The following is a 14,784-nucleotide window of genomic DNA, read 5'->3' as shown; positions in this document are numbered from 1 at the left end:
TCAAGACTGACTTCTCTGTTGTGCTCATTCTGATTCTGGCGTCAACAAAAAGCACAGGCCATGCAGGCTGGTTTTAGACTCAGCAAGGGAGAAAGTCAACTTGAAGCAACCAAACTTTGCTAATGACGAATGTCTGGAGATTTCCTAGGGATGGGCCATGATGCAGTCCATGTCCTTAAACTTCAGGTTAAATCAATGTCTCTTCCAACCAACATTGCTATTCTCATAAAGCACAGACCCTGGACATCAGTGAGCTCACACTGAGCTCTGTAGCATTAAAACCATCTGATGGGCACTTCTTTCACCAGGACAGCAGAGAGGCTCCTGGTTAACAAGCAGAACTTGAGTGTCTGCTGCCCAGTTTCTTGGTGGCAAGGCAAGGGGTGGGTGAGTACACATGGGCATAGTACACTTGTCATCCGAGCCCTCAGGATCCTGAGGCAAGGGAACTGAATGCTGGAGGCCAGTGTGAGACACATGGCAAAACTACATCTCGAAAACAAACAAACCACCACCACCAACAACAACAAAAAATAGGCTAGCAAGCTGGCTCAGTGGGTCAAGGTGCTTGCTGTCAAGTCTCAAGGACCCATACAGTGAAAGGAGAACAAATTCTTTAAAGCTGTCCTCTGACCTCCACATACACCAAGTGGCACAGATGTATACACACATAAATGTAGCACACACAAAGGTTTTAAGACCACTACTCCCCATACACACTCATACACCAAGCAAGTTTGTATTCTAAAGATACAATCAATTTCAAGGCCAGGTTTTCAATCTGTACTTTTCTATAAGGAGGGGTGAGGGAGTGGAACTGTTCAATCACAGGAATGGGGCTGCCTAGCATTCTGAGGACGGGCACACACAACTGCCATTAACTGTTCATTCCACACATCAGAGGAACAACCAGAACCAAGCAGGATGCTTCTTCCTTCTTGGTTCTACTTCCTTCCTAGTAAAGACACAGAGCAGATCTGTTAGGAACATAGACTCGGTGTGTGCTCCAGAGATGTGGGGTGGGTCACTGAGCAGACCTGCCCTCTACTCGGTGGTAGCACTTCACTTCCAAGGTACACAAAGGGGACGTCAACTTCCAGACCCAGTGGCCCTAAAGCCCGTCCAGATTCTGAACACTGAGATGTTTACATTTTCTCTCCCCGTAGGACTCTGAGACAGCACAGTCTGATAATGATGTAATGCTCAACTGTCCCCTGTAGATGGAAGTGTGTGAAGAGCATGTCTGGTCATCAGCACATTTGTTAAGCTCTCTCTCCTTCAAGCAGAGCACTAATGAACCAGAACCCCCATCCATTCTAGAGACTTTTTGCTAAATTTAGCTTAACAGCAGCAAACGCCCACACTTAAAATAGTTCCCAGAGCCCACATCTCAGCCTTCCACCATGATGCTCCTGCTTACTACAGCAGGCCACAGAAGGGTGAGGGGCCATGCTTCAGACCCTCTCAATGGTCAGTGTTAAGAGACCATCCCAAGAGCATTGGTTCCTCTTCCAGAGGACCTAGATTCAGTTCCCAGCACCCAAATGGCAGCTCACAAACGTCTGTAATTCCAGTCCCAGATGTTCCAACTTCCTCTTCTGGTCTCCAAGGTACTGTGCACATGTGGTGTACAGACATATATGCAGCCCAAAATGGCAAAACACCCATGCACATATAAATATAAGTTTAAGAAAGACTATCCTAAGGAACATGAAAAACAGTCAAAGATGGTCTTCCCCACCTCTCCACAGCAGGAGGGTGACACTGGGCACACATCTTCCTTGCAGTCTGAGCAGTTCTTAGGAAAGGCTTGGTGTATATCCTCTGATCCTTGAACCACATTCTACATTACCCAACTATTTAAGCCCAGCTTCCCCAAATCTTTAGTCTCTCTGGATCCACTACGGCTAGGTTCTATAAATAGAGAGCAAGCTGGCTGACTCTGCCAGCCTCATTCTCTGCCATATTTTCAAACTGTAAAAACAGCCTTGCCTTCATCACTTTGAAATCATTGCATAACATGATTGTTTCAGGGAAGAAAAATTTGACTCGTCTCTTTTTCCCTCCTTCCCTTCTTCCCGCCTCCCTCTCCCATTTCCAGAACTCATGGATTTTCAGACTCTGTGATTATTTCTACCAAGCAGACTGTACTTGTCAACAAAAATTGTGGGCCTACTATGTGCCAAGCACTATGTTACAGAAAAAAAGAGTTATTTAAGACAGAAATCCAGTTTCTTACCTTCAGTCCCCTCTGGAGCTTTAACTTATGTGCACGTACACAGACATTATATATAGGGAAGGCAGGTTCTGAGACAGTATGGGTCACAAACTTCGGATTGTATGTCTACTACAAAGGACACCTGGCTTCTACCAATTCACACTTCTTTCCCAAACAGAACAAAAAACACATTCGCAGACTTTATAAATAAACCATCTTTTAATTACCTGGTTTTGTTTAGTCAGCAAAATCAGGTCCACAGCCTTTTCTAGTCTATTTTTCCCCCTAATCATGTGACCTAATATATTTTCTAAAATCGTCCACATTTTAAGAAAAGGATGTTCTACCTTTCTGGCAATCCACAGCCAACTTCCCTAATTTTCCTTCTTAACCAGTGGCTAATACATGCACCTTAAAGCAATAGTCCCTCTGAAAGGGTAGTGGTAAACCCAAGCTCAAAGATCAGAGATCAAGCTTACAGGATCAGAGTCGGGATTGGGGAGATGGGAGCACAGGACCCGGAGCAAACCAGCACCCACCATTTCTAGAATACTACCATCACCAGAACCACGCCTCTTCCCTGTGTTGTTTCTGGCCAGGCCAAGCATACTTCAGGTCCTGTAAGTGGTACCTAAGCAGGAGCATCTTGTTTCTGGTCAGGACCCAACTCATGTTTGACATCAAGGCAGGATTTGCTCTCAGCCCACAATGAATACTGTCTATCATAACTGCACCTGCTTAGACACTGACAGCCATGATGGAGACTCACGACTGCCTCACAGAAGTATCTGTGATGATGAAGTAAGGACCTTGGGACCTCTATTTGCTGTACTTTCCTCTCTTCCTTTAAAACTTTGCTTTGTGACCCACTCAAACACAACACAGGAGGAAGGACAGGGCTTCCTTGAGACTGGGCCCTGGAGTGTAGAGGAACCAACAGTCCTGGAAGTAAACCATGGTGGTGGCTCAGGACCTGGTTGTTGGAAGGCTCACCAACTCCCCGCCCCCCCCCCCCTTTGACAGTAATCCCTAGCTTCCAGGTGGAGCACTCGGTCAGAGGGCAGTTGCCAGTGTGAGCAGTGTGCTCAGAACCAAGGCTGCTGCTCCTTTGGTCCACACATGACTGAACTAAGGACCCTTGTCCAGCAGCTGAGACGAGGGTAATTTACGCTCCCCAGAGAAGGAAACCTTTGCCTCTGTTTCTTACAGACACACACCCAACTTTTACTTCTTTGTGGCAGGAACTTAGACACTGAACTTAAAAATGTCCATAAGGACTTGCTAAGAGACAAACCCATGAGCCACCTGGTTCCCTGACCCCTAGGCACATACTAGGTCTACAGCTTAGGTGAGAGCTGTGCTCTCAGCAGGGATCAGGAACAATATGCTACAGATAGCACAAGCTCCCGACCTACAGCCAGTGTGGGTGCTGGCAATTCAGCACAGAAGCAGGCATTCCTATGGAGCCCAGCCAGCTTCAGCCTGTTAAGTGCTGGGATCACTGTGCTCTCTGACACTTGGCTCTCCTGTATTACAGATCTCGGAGACTCATTACCCAGGTTCTTAAGATGAAGAATGTGGATCTGAAGGGTTTCCTCACTGTCATTTCAGTACTCGGTCACTTATGCGGCAGGAGCAAAAGTTTCTCCTTAGGACCCTTCTAAAAGCTCAGGTAAGGGAAACCCAAAAACCAGTCAGGTGGCCAGCGGTCTTGGCAGAGCAGAACCCAGTTAGAAGGGAAGCACTTGGGACGCACAGCGCTGGTATCAGTGTCTGTCAAACCGAGCCGGCAGAACTTAATGCTCGTCATCAGAAGAAAGGCCCTCAATCTCATCCCGGTCTCCCCCTATTGCCATCCAGAAGGCTTTGGCCACCTGTGGAGGGAAGCATGTGACAAAGGTCAGGTTAGTTAGTAACAACCAACCTTCAGCTTACTTCATATGCCACACCCAAACCAACTAAGGTCTATAATTCTACACGAGTCCTCTCCGACAACACACATTAAAATTCCCAAGCAGCCTTTGACCCAGACTCGAGGATGCAATCAGGGTTGTACACCAGCGTCAAGGGTGGGGACATGTGCAGCTTATTTACTAACAGAAACAAAACTACCAGCGCGTAGCTGGCCTCAATGTCCAGAAGGAGCTGGAGAAACCAATGATGACACAGCTCATAAGGAGATGTCACCAATCATGTCTGTTTCCTGCCACGAACATGCGTTGCTCTGGTAATGAACAAACGAAACAGCTAAGAGTTTCCTGGCCTAACGGGAAGGCCAGCATGATACCTTTGTGAAGGTGCCATGTTATGTAACATGACTGAAGCAACTGTGTCACTATTGTACCCATAAACATCCAGCTGGCTGCAACGCCCAGTGCAGCACTCACACTGAGGCTCTGTGCACATGCCACAGCTGAGACCCCTTACAAATGATAAATACCTCTGGTCTTCTCACCTTTTCTGCATGCAACTTTCTTTGCTCGTGAGGAAGCGTCGCAGCCTTGTCTAGGGGGAAAATAGATCTTAAGAAGTGTGTCTGATAGCACAGGAGAATCTGGAGCACATGGGTGCGCTAACACTCGAAGGTGGTAGATGGGTCTCTAACACATACACACGGCGCAGTCATTACGCCATTAGGAAGCTCTGTCTCCCAGATTTTCCAGATGGGATGTGAGTGAGTTGTGGGAATGTGACAGATGCTGTGTTAATGAGACTCACTGAAGGAAGAGACACACTTCAGAAAACTCGAGAGTGAGGAGAAGAGGACGGAGACAGGAAGTTTTCCCCAGGGAATTTTTACCAACAAAATGCTGCAATCTCTTAAGCAGCTAAACTTTCCAAGCCCAGAGCTCAGAATCCAATCTAGCCATCACAAAGTGAGACCCTACTACATAAACTAGAAGAGCTTCAACATGTGAGGATGTGAGACATGCTGGGATAATTACCTTTCATTTCTTTTAACTTTGAAAAGAGTCTCTCGAAGTTCTCCAGATCCCCTCCTCCAGTGGTAAGACTGGCTAATTCTTGAATATCCAGATCTAACATGGGGTCTGAAATCAGAGTTGGTCACAGGTTAGTTCTACACGTGCAAATACAGAGCTAGTTCTGTGTGCACGTGGGCAACAGCTATGTGCTGACACGCATGGGCCTCACGGGGTGTGCCCTCATGAGCTGCTGGAGCCTCCCTACAGACCAGCAGTCCCTCCTCATCCTTACAGCACATAAGAGGACTCTGTTCCCATTTAGAGCTGCAACTTTCTCTGACAGGTGCCCTCCCCTTGCTACGCACTCAGCAGGGATAGGGTATAACTGTGCCTACATCCACCATTACAATAACCACACTTAAGCCTGTTAGGACAGATATCATTGTCTACAACTGAAAGACAGGAAACCAGAATAACCCATATTTAGAAATGGAACTCACCTGAACAACAGCTAGCTATCCAGAGGTGGGGCTGTTTTAAACCATGTTTGCTTAATATACTCTTAATACAAATCCTTCACCATTTTTGCCTCAGCACATTACTTAAAAATAAAAAGATTTATTTTAGTTAAGTGTATACTCATATTGTTTCTGTGAGTGGATATGTGTAGGCAGAGACCAGAAGAGGACTTCAGATCTCCTGGAAGCTGGCAATCAAGCCCAGATCTTCTATAGGGTACTGTACTCTCTCCAGTCCTATCATAATTCTTCCAGTGACAGGCTTCCCTGACCACCCAGTATCCAGCACTCCTCAGATCCTCCCACTGTTGACAGGGCTGTTTCTCCATTTGTGAAGGATCCTTGATTTTCTAACATTCTCACTACCGCTGTAGTGAACACACAGTACTGAAAGGAGCCCACCTTATACGTTCTGTCCATCCCAACCCCTGCTCCCTTCTGTCCATGGCTCTGTGCATCGCTCCTTCCTTGCCTTCCATCCATGGCTCTGCCATCCATTCTTCATCCTTTTCTCCCCACCCCCATTTCTGGAGCACCAGGGATCAAGCTCAGAGCCTTGCATATGCTTAGTGGGCGCTCTATGAATGAGTTATGCTACTGAGCCATACCTTCATCACAATGGGATATTTTAACTTACCTGAATACACTTCTGCTTTTCTGCAGCCTGGGAGGGCAGACTGCTTACTGCTATTTGAAAGGCCACGGGAATTATGTGCTCCAGGCTCTATGACTACCTGTGGTGCAGCCTTTACTTTAACTCAATATTTGGTGTTCTAATGCTTACAGCCTTGACTATTAGAAGTTCTAGCTATAATTTGGGCACAAAGTCCTTGAAGACAAGGCTAGCGTTTTTTAATCCCGTTCATTTACTACACTGCTATACAATTTGTTCCAGTGCACTTGGGGTCATATGTGTGTCTTCGTTCAGTGCACATCAGATATGCTACTAATTAATGTACAGGCCAAAGGTCATATTTATCTGTGCAGAGATGGTAACTGAGCTAGAGATAAAGACAGAGTCACTTTATGCTTTAAAAATATGCTAAAAGGAAGAGTTTAAGGAGACTTGGCCCTACGCCCTGTCTGGGCAGTGATGGAGAGTTGGCTGTGAACGTGGGAGAGCTGTCCAGCTGACCCACCCCAACATCAATGCCAACTGTGATCTGATAGAGCCTGTGAACAAGCCAGTGCTCCAGATCCAAAGCTGCAGGATCTCCATGACACAGGGCAACAACAGGACATCTGAAAGGAGTCCCGGGGAGGACCTAGTACTGATGGTGTAGCAGAAGCCAGAGGCCCCAAACCAGACCAGTGACCCACAGTAATGAACATCTGCAGGGACAGCAGCTTGGGCAAAAGGCACCCCGTCCCACAACAAACCACAGTTTCACAGACAGATTTTTGTTGTTTTCTTTGGTGGATGGGGCAGGTTGCAAGGTGGAGGGCAGATATGGGGGGATGGGGAGATGAGTGGGATTGGGTACATGAGATGAAACTCACAAAGAATCAATAACAAGGGCTTTTTTAAAAGGAGTTTAGATGGAGCACCGAAGATAGCAGTATTTAAAATTTGGGAAAAATAGAGCAGCCTTGCAGAAACATGCAGAAGGGAAACCAGGAGCCACTGTGCTGGTGAGCGAAGGGAAGACACAGGGCTTCAGTGAAGAAGCCCTGTCCATAGCCCTGAAAGTCGTTCAGTCAAGATAAGGATGGGAAAACTAGTTAGTAACACAAAGGTCACAGGTGGCCTCACAGACAGCCATCTGAATGTCAGAATGAAACACAAACAAGGTAAGCTATGCAAGCACACGGACAAGAATGGGGTTAGTAGACTGCAGACCCTGACTGCAGGGAAAAGGTGAGAGAAGACACCAGTTCCTTCTCTTTCTAGTATCTCTACCTGACGATCACTTGAGTTTTGTACGTGCAGTCAGGAAAGGGTAGTCTACAGAAGTCAGCACTGCACATGGCTCACAATGGACCACAAGCAAGAACACCACCTCATCCCCTCAGAAGTACACCATGGTTACTGTCCACTAAACTCCTTGGCTTGTTGGTCACTGTAAGGACAAAGTCGGTGCCAGTGTCTGGTTCACTAAACATCTCTAGGTTTCATGGCCACAACACATATTATTTACAAACCCCAAAACCAGATGACATGTAGGCATGTAAGATTCTAACTCCACTCATGTGACACTCCAGTTCTGGCTGTTAAACACCATGACACTCCAGAAAGCAGAGCTGGTTACCATCTGGCTGGTTGTCTGAGGCAAGGTGATCTGAATCAAGAACTAGCTTGAATGAAGGAAAAAAGCCACTGTCTGCCCTTCTCCTATCTAACAGCTACGGGGACTCGTGCCCAGTGGCACGTCACACGTCACACATTTTCTTCTCCATGTTCAGTCAACTCTCCCTTCAGTGCTTCTGCCTATCTGAGCTCTGCTGCTGTCTCTGGGGAGCTCATGGAGGAACTTACCGACAATGCTGTCAACCTGTGTGCCTGCTGAGCCACATGCACCACTGCGATGGCCAGGAAGGGACTCTGTCCTCTCAGCTGTTGGTGTCGGTTCCTGCTGCTGGGGAAACACAGGGAAGCAATGATTTATTAGGAAGCTGTTTCAGTGAGAATTCCAAAGATGGTTTACTCTTTCCGCCCCCAGCTGGCTGTGGAGAAGCACTGACCTGAAGGAGACAAACAGGAACAAGGTCACATCAAACACAGACAGCTGCAAAGACGCTGCCCCAGCTGAACTTTTTTCAAGGAAAAACTATGAAATGTTAAGATTTGGCTACAGAATGCTAGCACCTGTTTGCATCATTTAAGATTCATGTTATGGGCTCAGTCAGGAGGGCAAGTCTTGTGGGCATGCAGATTGGCATTGGGTCCCCAGGACCCACAGAGAAAGGCCAAACGCAACACACTGGGGAGGCAGAGACAGGAGGTTCCACAGGGCTGACTAGCCGAATTGGTGAATTCTGAGCTTAGTAAGAATCCGTCTCAAAAGAAACATGGCTGGTGTTCTTTAGGATGAGCCCTGAGGGTGTCCTCTGGCTTCCACTCGCACCTGCATACACAAGCAAACATGAACATACGCACAGACAATTAACACCGATATAACACAAATGGTTCAGTGTTTGGGAAGATGATGGTGGCGTGACATCATGGCACCTGGGTCTGGCAGGCTGACTAAGTGACCTCACAATGGAGATGCTGAGGGAAGAAGGCGAAAACGGACTGTCGGCTCACTCAGAGCCAACTCAGGACCTTGGTAAACAAGTCCTGAAAAATTATCTTCATTTTCTATGCAAGATTATCCATCCTTGCATATTTAAAAAGTGCTCTAGCAAAAAACAAAACAAAACAAACAAACAAAAAGCCCTGAGGATGTCCCTCAGTGCAAACCTGAGGGAGAAGGACCCCTCAACAGGGTCAGGCACAATGGGGCACTTCAGAGCCTCCCTCAACTGCTGAGATCTCTGCTGCCTCTTAAACGGAAATCAGAGAAATGATGCATGTGTAAAGATCTGTAACAACAAGGGAATTAAAGTCAAAGAGGAGAAAAGATGTAAAAATAAATCTTTACCTCAGAGTGACAGCTCTCTGCTGACCCAATGCTGCGGTTTGCTCCAGCCAGTGAGTTGAGAAGACTGAAGCCCTGGCTCCTGTCTGAAGAGAAGACGTCATGAATGTTGTCGATATGATTACAATGACAAGCAAATGCTCTGCCCTCAATTCCCCATATAACTATGCTGGTAAGAGTTTAGATCTAGGGCTGGAGAGTTGGCTCAGTGGTTCTTCCAGAGGTCCTGAGTTCAATCCCCAGCAATCATACAGTGGCTCACAACTGTCTATAATGGGATCTGATGTCCTCTTCTGAAGACAGCATACTGATATACATAAAATAAAATAATAAAAGAGTTTAGATTTGAAATGTCCCCTGAGGGCCTGTGTGTTCAAGGTGCTTCCGGGAGGTGATACAAGCTACTTAGAGGAAATAAGGCCATTGGGTGCAAGTCCTTGAAGGGGGCCTTGAGATACGGGCCTCTCCTTTTTTTTTTTTTTTGCTTTCTGGCCACTATGTGGTGAACAGTCATCTCCATCAGACACACACACCATGATATACTGTGGAGCGACAGGTCTACAGTAACAGGCTAATCAACTACAGATTGAAACCCTGAGCCAATGTATATTGAACCTTATAAGTTGATCATTTGAGGCATTTTGTAACAGTGATACAAAGTTGACTAATGCATAGTCTCTCAATTCTGAATAGCTGTTTTAAATAACAGAATATTGGTCATGGTGAAAAAATTAGCAGGCTATTACACACAAATGCCATTCTATGGCTTCATTTGAATGTTATGACAGCATTGTTTTAATAGTTGATGCTGATTAAAAGTACCACACATTGAAAGCATTACTACCGTGTAAACAGGAGCATGGCATTTTAAAAGTCAGCTGTCATTTTGGTACTGAGGAGCTACCCTCACTCAAGGTCCCCATGGTGTTTGTGTCACAGTGGGGAAAGTCTGGGGTAGTGTCTGAAACGGATCAAAGAATCACCCAAAACACAAACTAAAACTGAGCCCGATCACGCAGGGGACTGAGGCTTCTGCAGCCTGTAGCCCTGGGGCAATACACCCACATCTAAGGGTGTCAGAGCCTGAGGACAGGTTCACCCAAACAACAGGTAGCTCTCATTCTTTGAGCTGTGGATATCCAGGACTCAGGGCCTTCCCTTGTGAGTCTATCTGTGCTGGCTGACTGGAGTGAAAGGCAGACTGCACAGTAAACACAAGTGCCTTCCTTCTATTACTGGAAACAACTTGGAGTCTGGGTCACTTCAGCTGAAATTCTGAAGTACCACAAATCCCTATTCTACAGTTTGGCATTCCCTGAACTTGGCAGGCTGGGAGGACATATGACCACAGCGCATCTTAGATGAATGCCCCCCTTCTTACAGGAAGGAGTCAGGCAGAGGTGTGTGCAACCCTACAACATACTATAAGCCTTTGGGCACCTGTGTTTTTTTTCTATGCCCATCCATTTTTTAAATTTTTATTATTTTATGCTACATACACTTAGCCACAATTTTATAACCAGCAGAATAATGTTTAATGCTCTGATACTAACAGGTAACAGTTTGAGAAAAAGAAAAAAGAGTAGTGGAAAAGATGCAGCTTCAGATCAAACCCTAGCTTCTCTTGTGGCCCCGCCCACCTACATGACCTCAGACAAATGAACCCTGCAGTGCCTCAGCCTGCTGGTTTGTGAACCCCTGACCCCCAGAAGCCCCTGGCTGAGAAGAGATTTTTGATTTCCTCGCCTCATGCATCTTGAAATTTGCTGTATTCTAGTACATGTTTTTCTTAATGGATTTTATATGAATATTTATATTTATATTTATTTAAAATCCTTAAATCTCAAAACCCTAAAAAGTTCACGATGAGCCATGAGTTCAGACTAAGCTAGAGAGAGCTGTGCTCAGTGTTTCCTGATAAACTGGAGAATTCAGTCAGCTAATCAGAGGGTTCATTATGTCTCTCTGCTTATACTTTAAGGAAGTCAGAGACACATTTAAACGTTTGGGAAAAGAATCCACTTTTGTTTATTCAAAGCAGACTGCCTGCATGAAGTGTTGCTGAAGACTTGGCTGGTATTTTATACACGGGATCTTCTGGTTTGGCTTTCTTCACAGCTCTGCCCACTGGTACCAACTGCACACCATTCTCATGGAAAAGAATTATGTAAATCTCTCTTACTAACTAGTGATCATCCCCCACCCACAACTCCCCAGCTTCCAAGGTTTCTGTCTTGGGAACGCTATTCCTACTGAGAAGGTCCTTTCCCTTCAGTTGTGGAAACCAGACACTACACTAGGAAGGAGCAAATCAAGGTACTTATTCGGCTAATTCTTCAGGGATGCAGACGGGGCAAGTTTTTATGAAAAAGAAAGTAGCCAGGAAGCATAGAAAGAGCAGTCACCACTTACCAGTGAAGACCCAGGCACACCAGAGCTTACTACCATTGTTGTATCCAAACCACCTTCTTATCGTTTTTCCCTAAACAAGTTAAGCAGTCCTAACTCAGAAATTGGATATGCTCCAAAATCCTAAACTGTCTGAGCACCACCATGATGCCTCAATGGGAACTTCTACAATGCCAAAACAAAGGTGCAATCAGAATTGTCCCAAATTACCTATAGGTTGCATGCATAGGTTTATAGAAGACTCAAACAAACAGAACACATGTCCTATATATATGGGTGTAAATATTCCAAAATGCAGAAAGTCTAAACCTGAGAAACTTAGTCCTAAGCATTTGGGTCAGGGGCATTCAGCCCACAATATATATTTATGATAAGGTTTAATATATAAATTAAACACAGTTAAGATAATAACCACAATCAAACAAGTATTTAAAGCAGAATACAGTAATAAAAGTTTTCTAACTGACTGGAGAGATGGCTTAGCAGATAAGAGTACTGGCTGCTCTTACAAAGACTGCAATTGGTTTTCAGCAATCACATGGTGGATCACAACCCTCTGTAACCCCAGCTTCAAGGGATCAGGTACCTTTTCTGGCTGCTGTGGGCACTACAGGCCCTCTGTCTGTCTGTCTGTCTGTCTGTCTGTCTGTCTGTCTCTCTCTCTCTCTCTCTCTCTCTCTCTCTCACACACACACACACACACACACACACATACACACACACACACACACACACCAAAAGGAAAGAAAAGAAAATCAGATTGACCTTTAAAAAGACCTCGGTGGGACAGCTGCTATCTCTACAGACATCCCCATGTACTGAGCTCACTCCTCTTGTGACAGTAGGAGAAGACACTCTAGGAATTTCTGGATGGCTTCTCTTCAGTTCATCCCAGTTGCCTAGACAACTAGCATCATTAGCATTGCCTCTGAAGCCATTATTAACAAAGTAGGGACCATATGAACACAGGCACTGAAATACCTCAGCAGTCAAATGACAGTCAAGATGGCCACTGGCTGACTTGTGGGATGGACCACTCACAAGGTCAACCCACCTCCTCAGGTACAATATAACACCTGTCACTCAGAGAAGCACACAAGTTGAAAACAGGAGTTATTTATTTCTAAAACTTCTGGGTTCATTTGTTGACTGCAGGTAACCACATCACAGCTAAAGAAGGACCCCTCTGATCCCACCCAAAGAGAGCTGTCACTCCAAAGTTCACAGGTAAGACCAACACTTTTGCCCCAGTAACTGGCTGAAGAGGGACCTGCCAGAAGACCACAGGGCACAGGAACTGCAGAGCAATTGGGGACAGGATTATTCAGTCTTCATCTGTGCCCCTGAGTTAACCCTGCGATACAGGCCTCCAGACCCAAATCTGGCCCAGAGAGAGCTGTTCTCCCAGGAAGAACAGGCTCCAGTCAGAAAAAGCAAGACCAACACCAGAGATAACCAGATGGCTAGAGGCAAGTACAAGAACCTAAGCAACAAAAACGACTACTTGGTATCATCAGAACCCAGTTTTCCCACTATAACAAGTCCTGGATACCCCAACACACCAGAAAACCAAGATTCGGATTTAAAATCACATCTCATGATGATAATAGAGGACTTTAAGAAGGACATGAATAACTCCTTTAAAGGAATACAGGAGAACACAGATAAACAGGTAGAAACCGTTAAAAGGTGAAACACAAAAACCCCTTAAAGAATTACAGAAACACACAACCCAACAGGTGAAGGAACTAAACAAAACCATCCAGGATCTAAAAATGGAAATAGAAACAATAAAGAAATCACAAAGGGAAACAACCCTGGAGATAGAAAACCCAGTAAAGAGATCAGGAGTCATAGAGGCAAGCATCACCAACAGAATACCAGAAATGAAAAAGAGAATCTCAGGGGCAGAAGGTACCATTGAAAACATTGACACAAAAGTCAAAGAAAATGCAAAAAACAAAAAGTTTCTAACCCAAAACATCCAGGAAATCCAGGACAAAATGAGAAGACCAAACCTAAGGATAATAGGTATAGAAGAGAGTGAAGATTCCCAACTTAAAGGACCAGTAAATATCTTCAAAAAATTTATAGAAGAAAACTTCCCTAACCTAAAGAAAGAGATGCCCATGAACATACAAAAAGCCTACAGTATTCCAAATAGACTGGACCAGAAAAGAAATTCCTCCCATGACATAATAATCAAAACACCAAATGCACAAAACAAAGAAAGAATATTAAAAGCAGTAAGAGAAAAAGGTTAAGTAACATATAAAGGCAGACCTCTCAGAATTACACCAGACTTCTCACCAGGGACTCTAAAAGCCAGAAGATCTCTGGCAGATGTCATACATACCTTAAGAGAATACAAATGCCAGCACAGGCAACCCAGCAAAACTCTCAATTAATATAGATGAAACCAAGAAGTTCATGACAAAACCAAATTTGTACAATATCTTTCCACAATTCCAGCCCTACAAAGGATAACAGAAAACTCCAACACAAGGAGAGAAACTACACCCTAGGAAAAGTAAGAAGGTATTCTTTCAACAAATCCAGAAGAAGATACCCACACAAACATTATTCTACCTCTAACAACAAAAATAACAGGAAGGAACAATCAATTTTCCTTAAAATCTCAACATCAATGAACTCAATTCCCCAATAAAAAGACATAAACTAACAGACTGGATATATAAACAGGACCCAGCATTTTGCTGCATACAGGAAACTTACCTCATTGACAAAGACAGATACTACCTCAGAGTAAAAGGCTGAAAAAAAAATTGCAAGCTAATGGTTCCAAGAAACAACCTGGAGTTGCCATTCTAATATTGAATAAAATTGACTTTCAACCAAAAGTTATCAAAAAAGACAAGGAAGGATAGCACATACTCACCAAAGGAAAACTCTTACTAAGATAAACTCTCAATTCTGAACACCTATGCTCCAAATGCAAGGACACCCACATTCATAAAAGAAGCTTTACTGAAGCTCAAAACACACATTGCACCTCACACAATAATACTGGGAGACTTCAACACACAACTCTCATCAGTGGACAGAACATAGAAAGAGAAACTAAACAGAGACACGGTGAAACTAACAGAAGTTATGAACCAAATAGATTTAAC

General features: G+C 44.8%; 1 protein-coding gene across 3 annotated transcripts in view; it reads right to left on the bottom strand.

Annotated features, from left to right (window-relative positions):
- Positions 1 to 14,784, bottom strand: part of AAGAB (alpha and gamma adaptin binding protein) — a 48,113-nt gene that overhangs the window by 4,164 nt on the left and 29,165 nt on the right. The window contains exons 6-10 of one of the 3 annotated variants that reach the window (XM_080930043.1): positions 9,245 to 9,327; positions 8,137 to 8,236; positions 5,164 to 5,268; positions 4,674 to 4,723; positions 3,975 to 4,092 (exon numbers count right to left, since the gene is read on the bottom strand). In XM_080930043.1, coding sequence (XP_080786169.1) covers positions 4,015 to 4,092; positions 4,674 to 4,723; positions 5,164 to 5,268; positions 8,137 to 8,236; positions 9,245 to 9,327 — 416 coding nt within the window. In that variant the 3' untranslated portion in view covers positions 3,975 to 4,014. Of the gene's footprint in view, positions 1 to 2,457; positions 4,093 to 4,673; positions 4,724 to 5,163; positions 5,269 to 8,136; positions 8,237 to 9,244; positions 9,328 to 14,784 lie in introns of those variants that run through there. The other 2 variants (XM_080930044.1, XM_080930045.1) reach the window with 2 other exon arrangements.

This window comes from Micromys minutus (assembly GCF_963924665.1).
Source record: "Micromys minutus genome assembly, chromosome: 16".
Classification (NCBI taxonomy): Eukaryota; Metazoa; Chordata; class Mammalia; order Rodentia; family Muridae; genus Micromys; species Micromys minutus.
The sequence above is the reverse complement of the archived record's forward strand: the minus strand, read 5'-3'. Positions and strand labels throughout refer to the sequence as shown.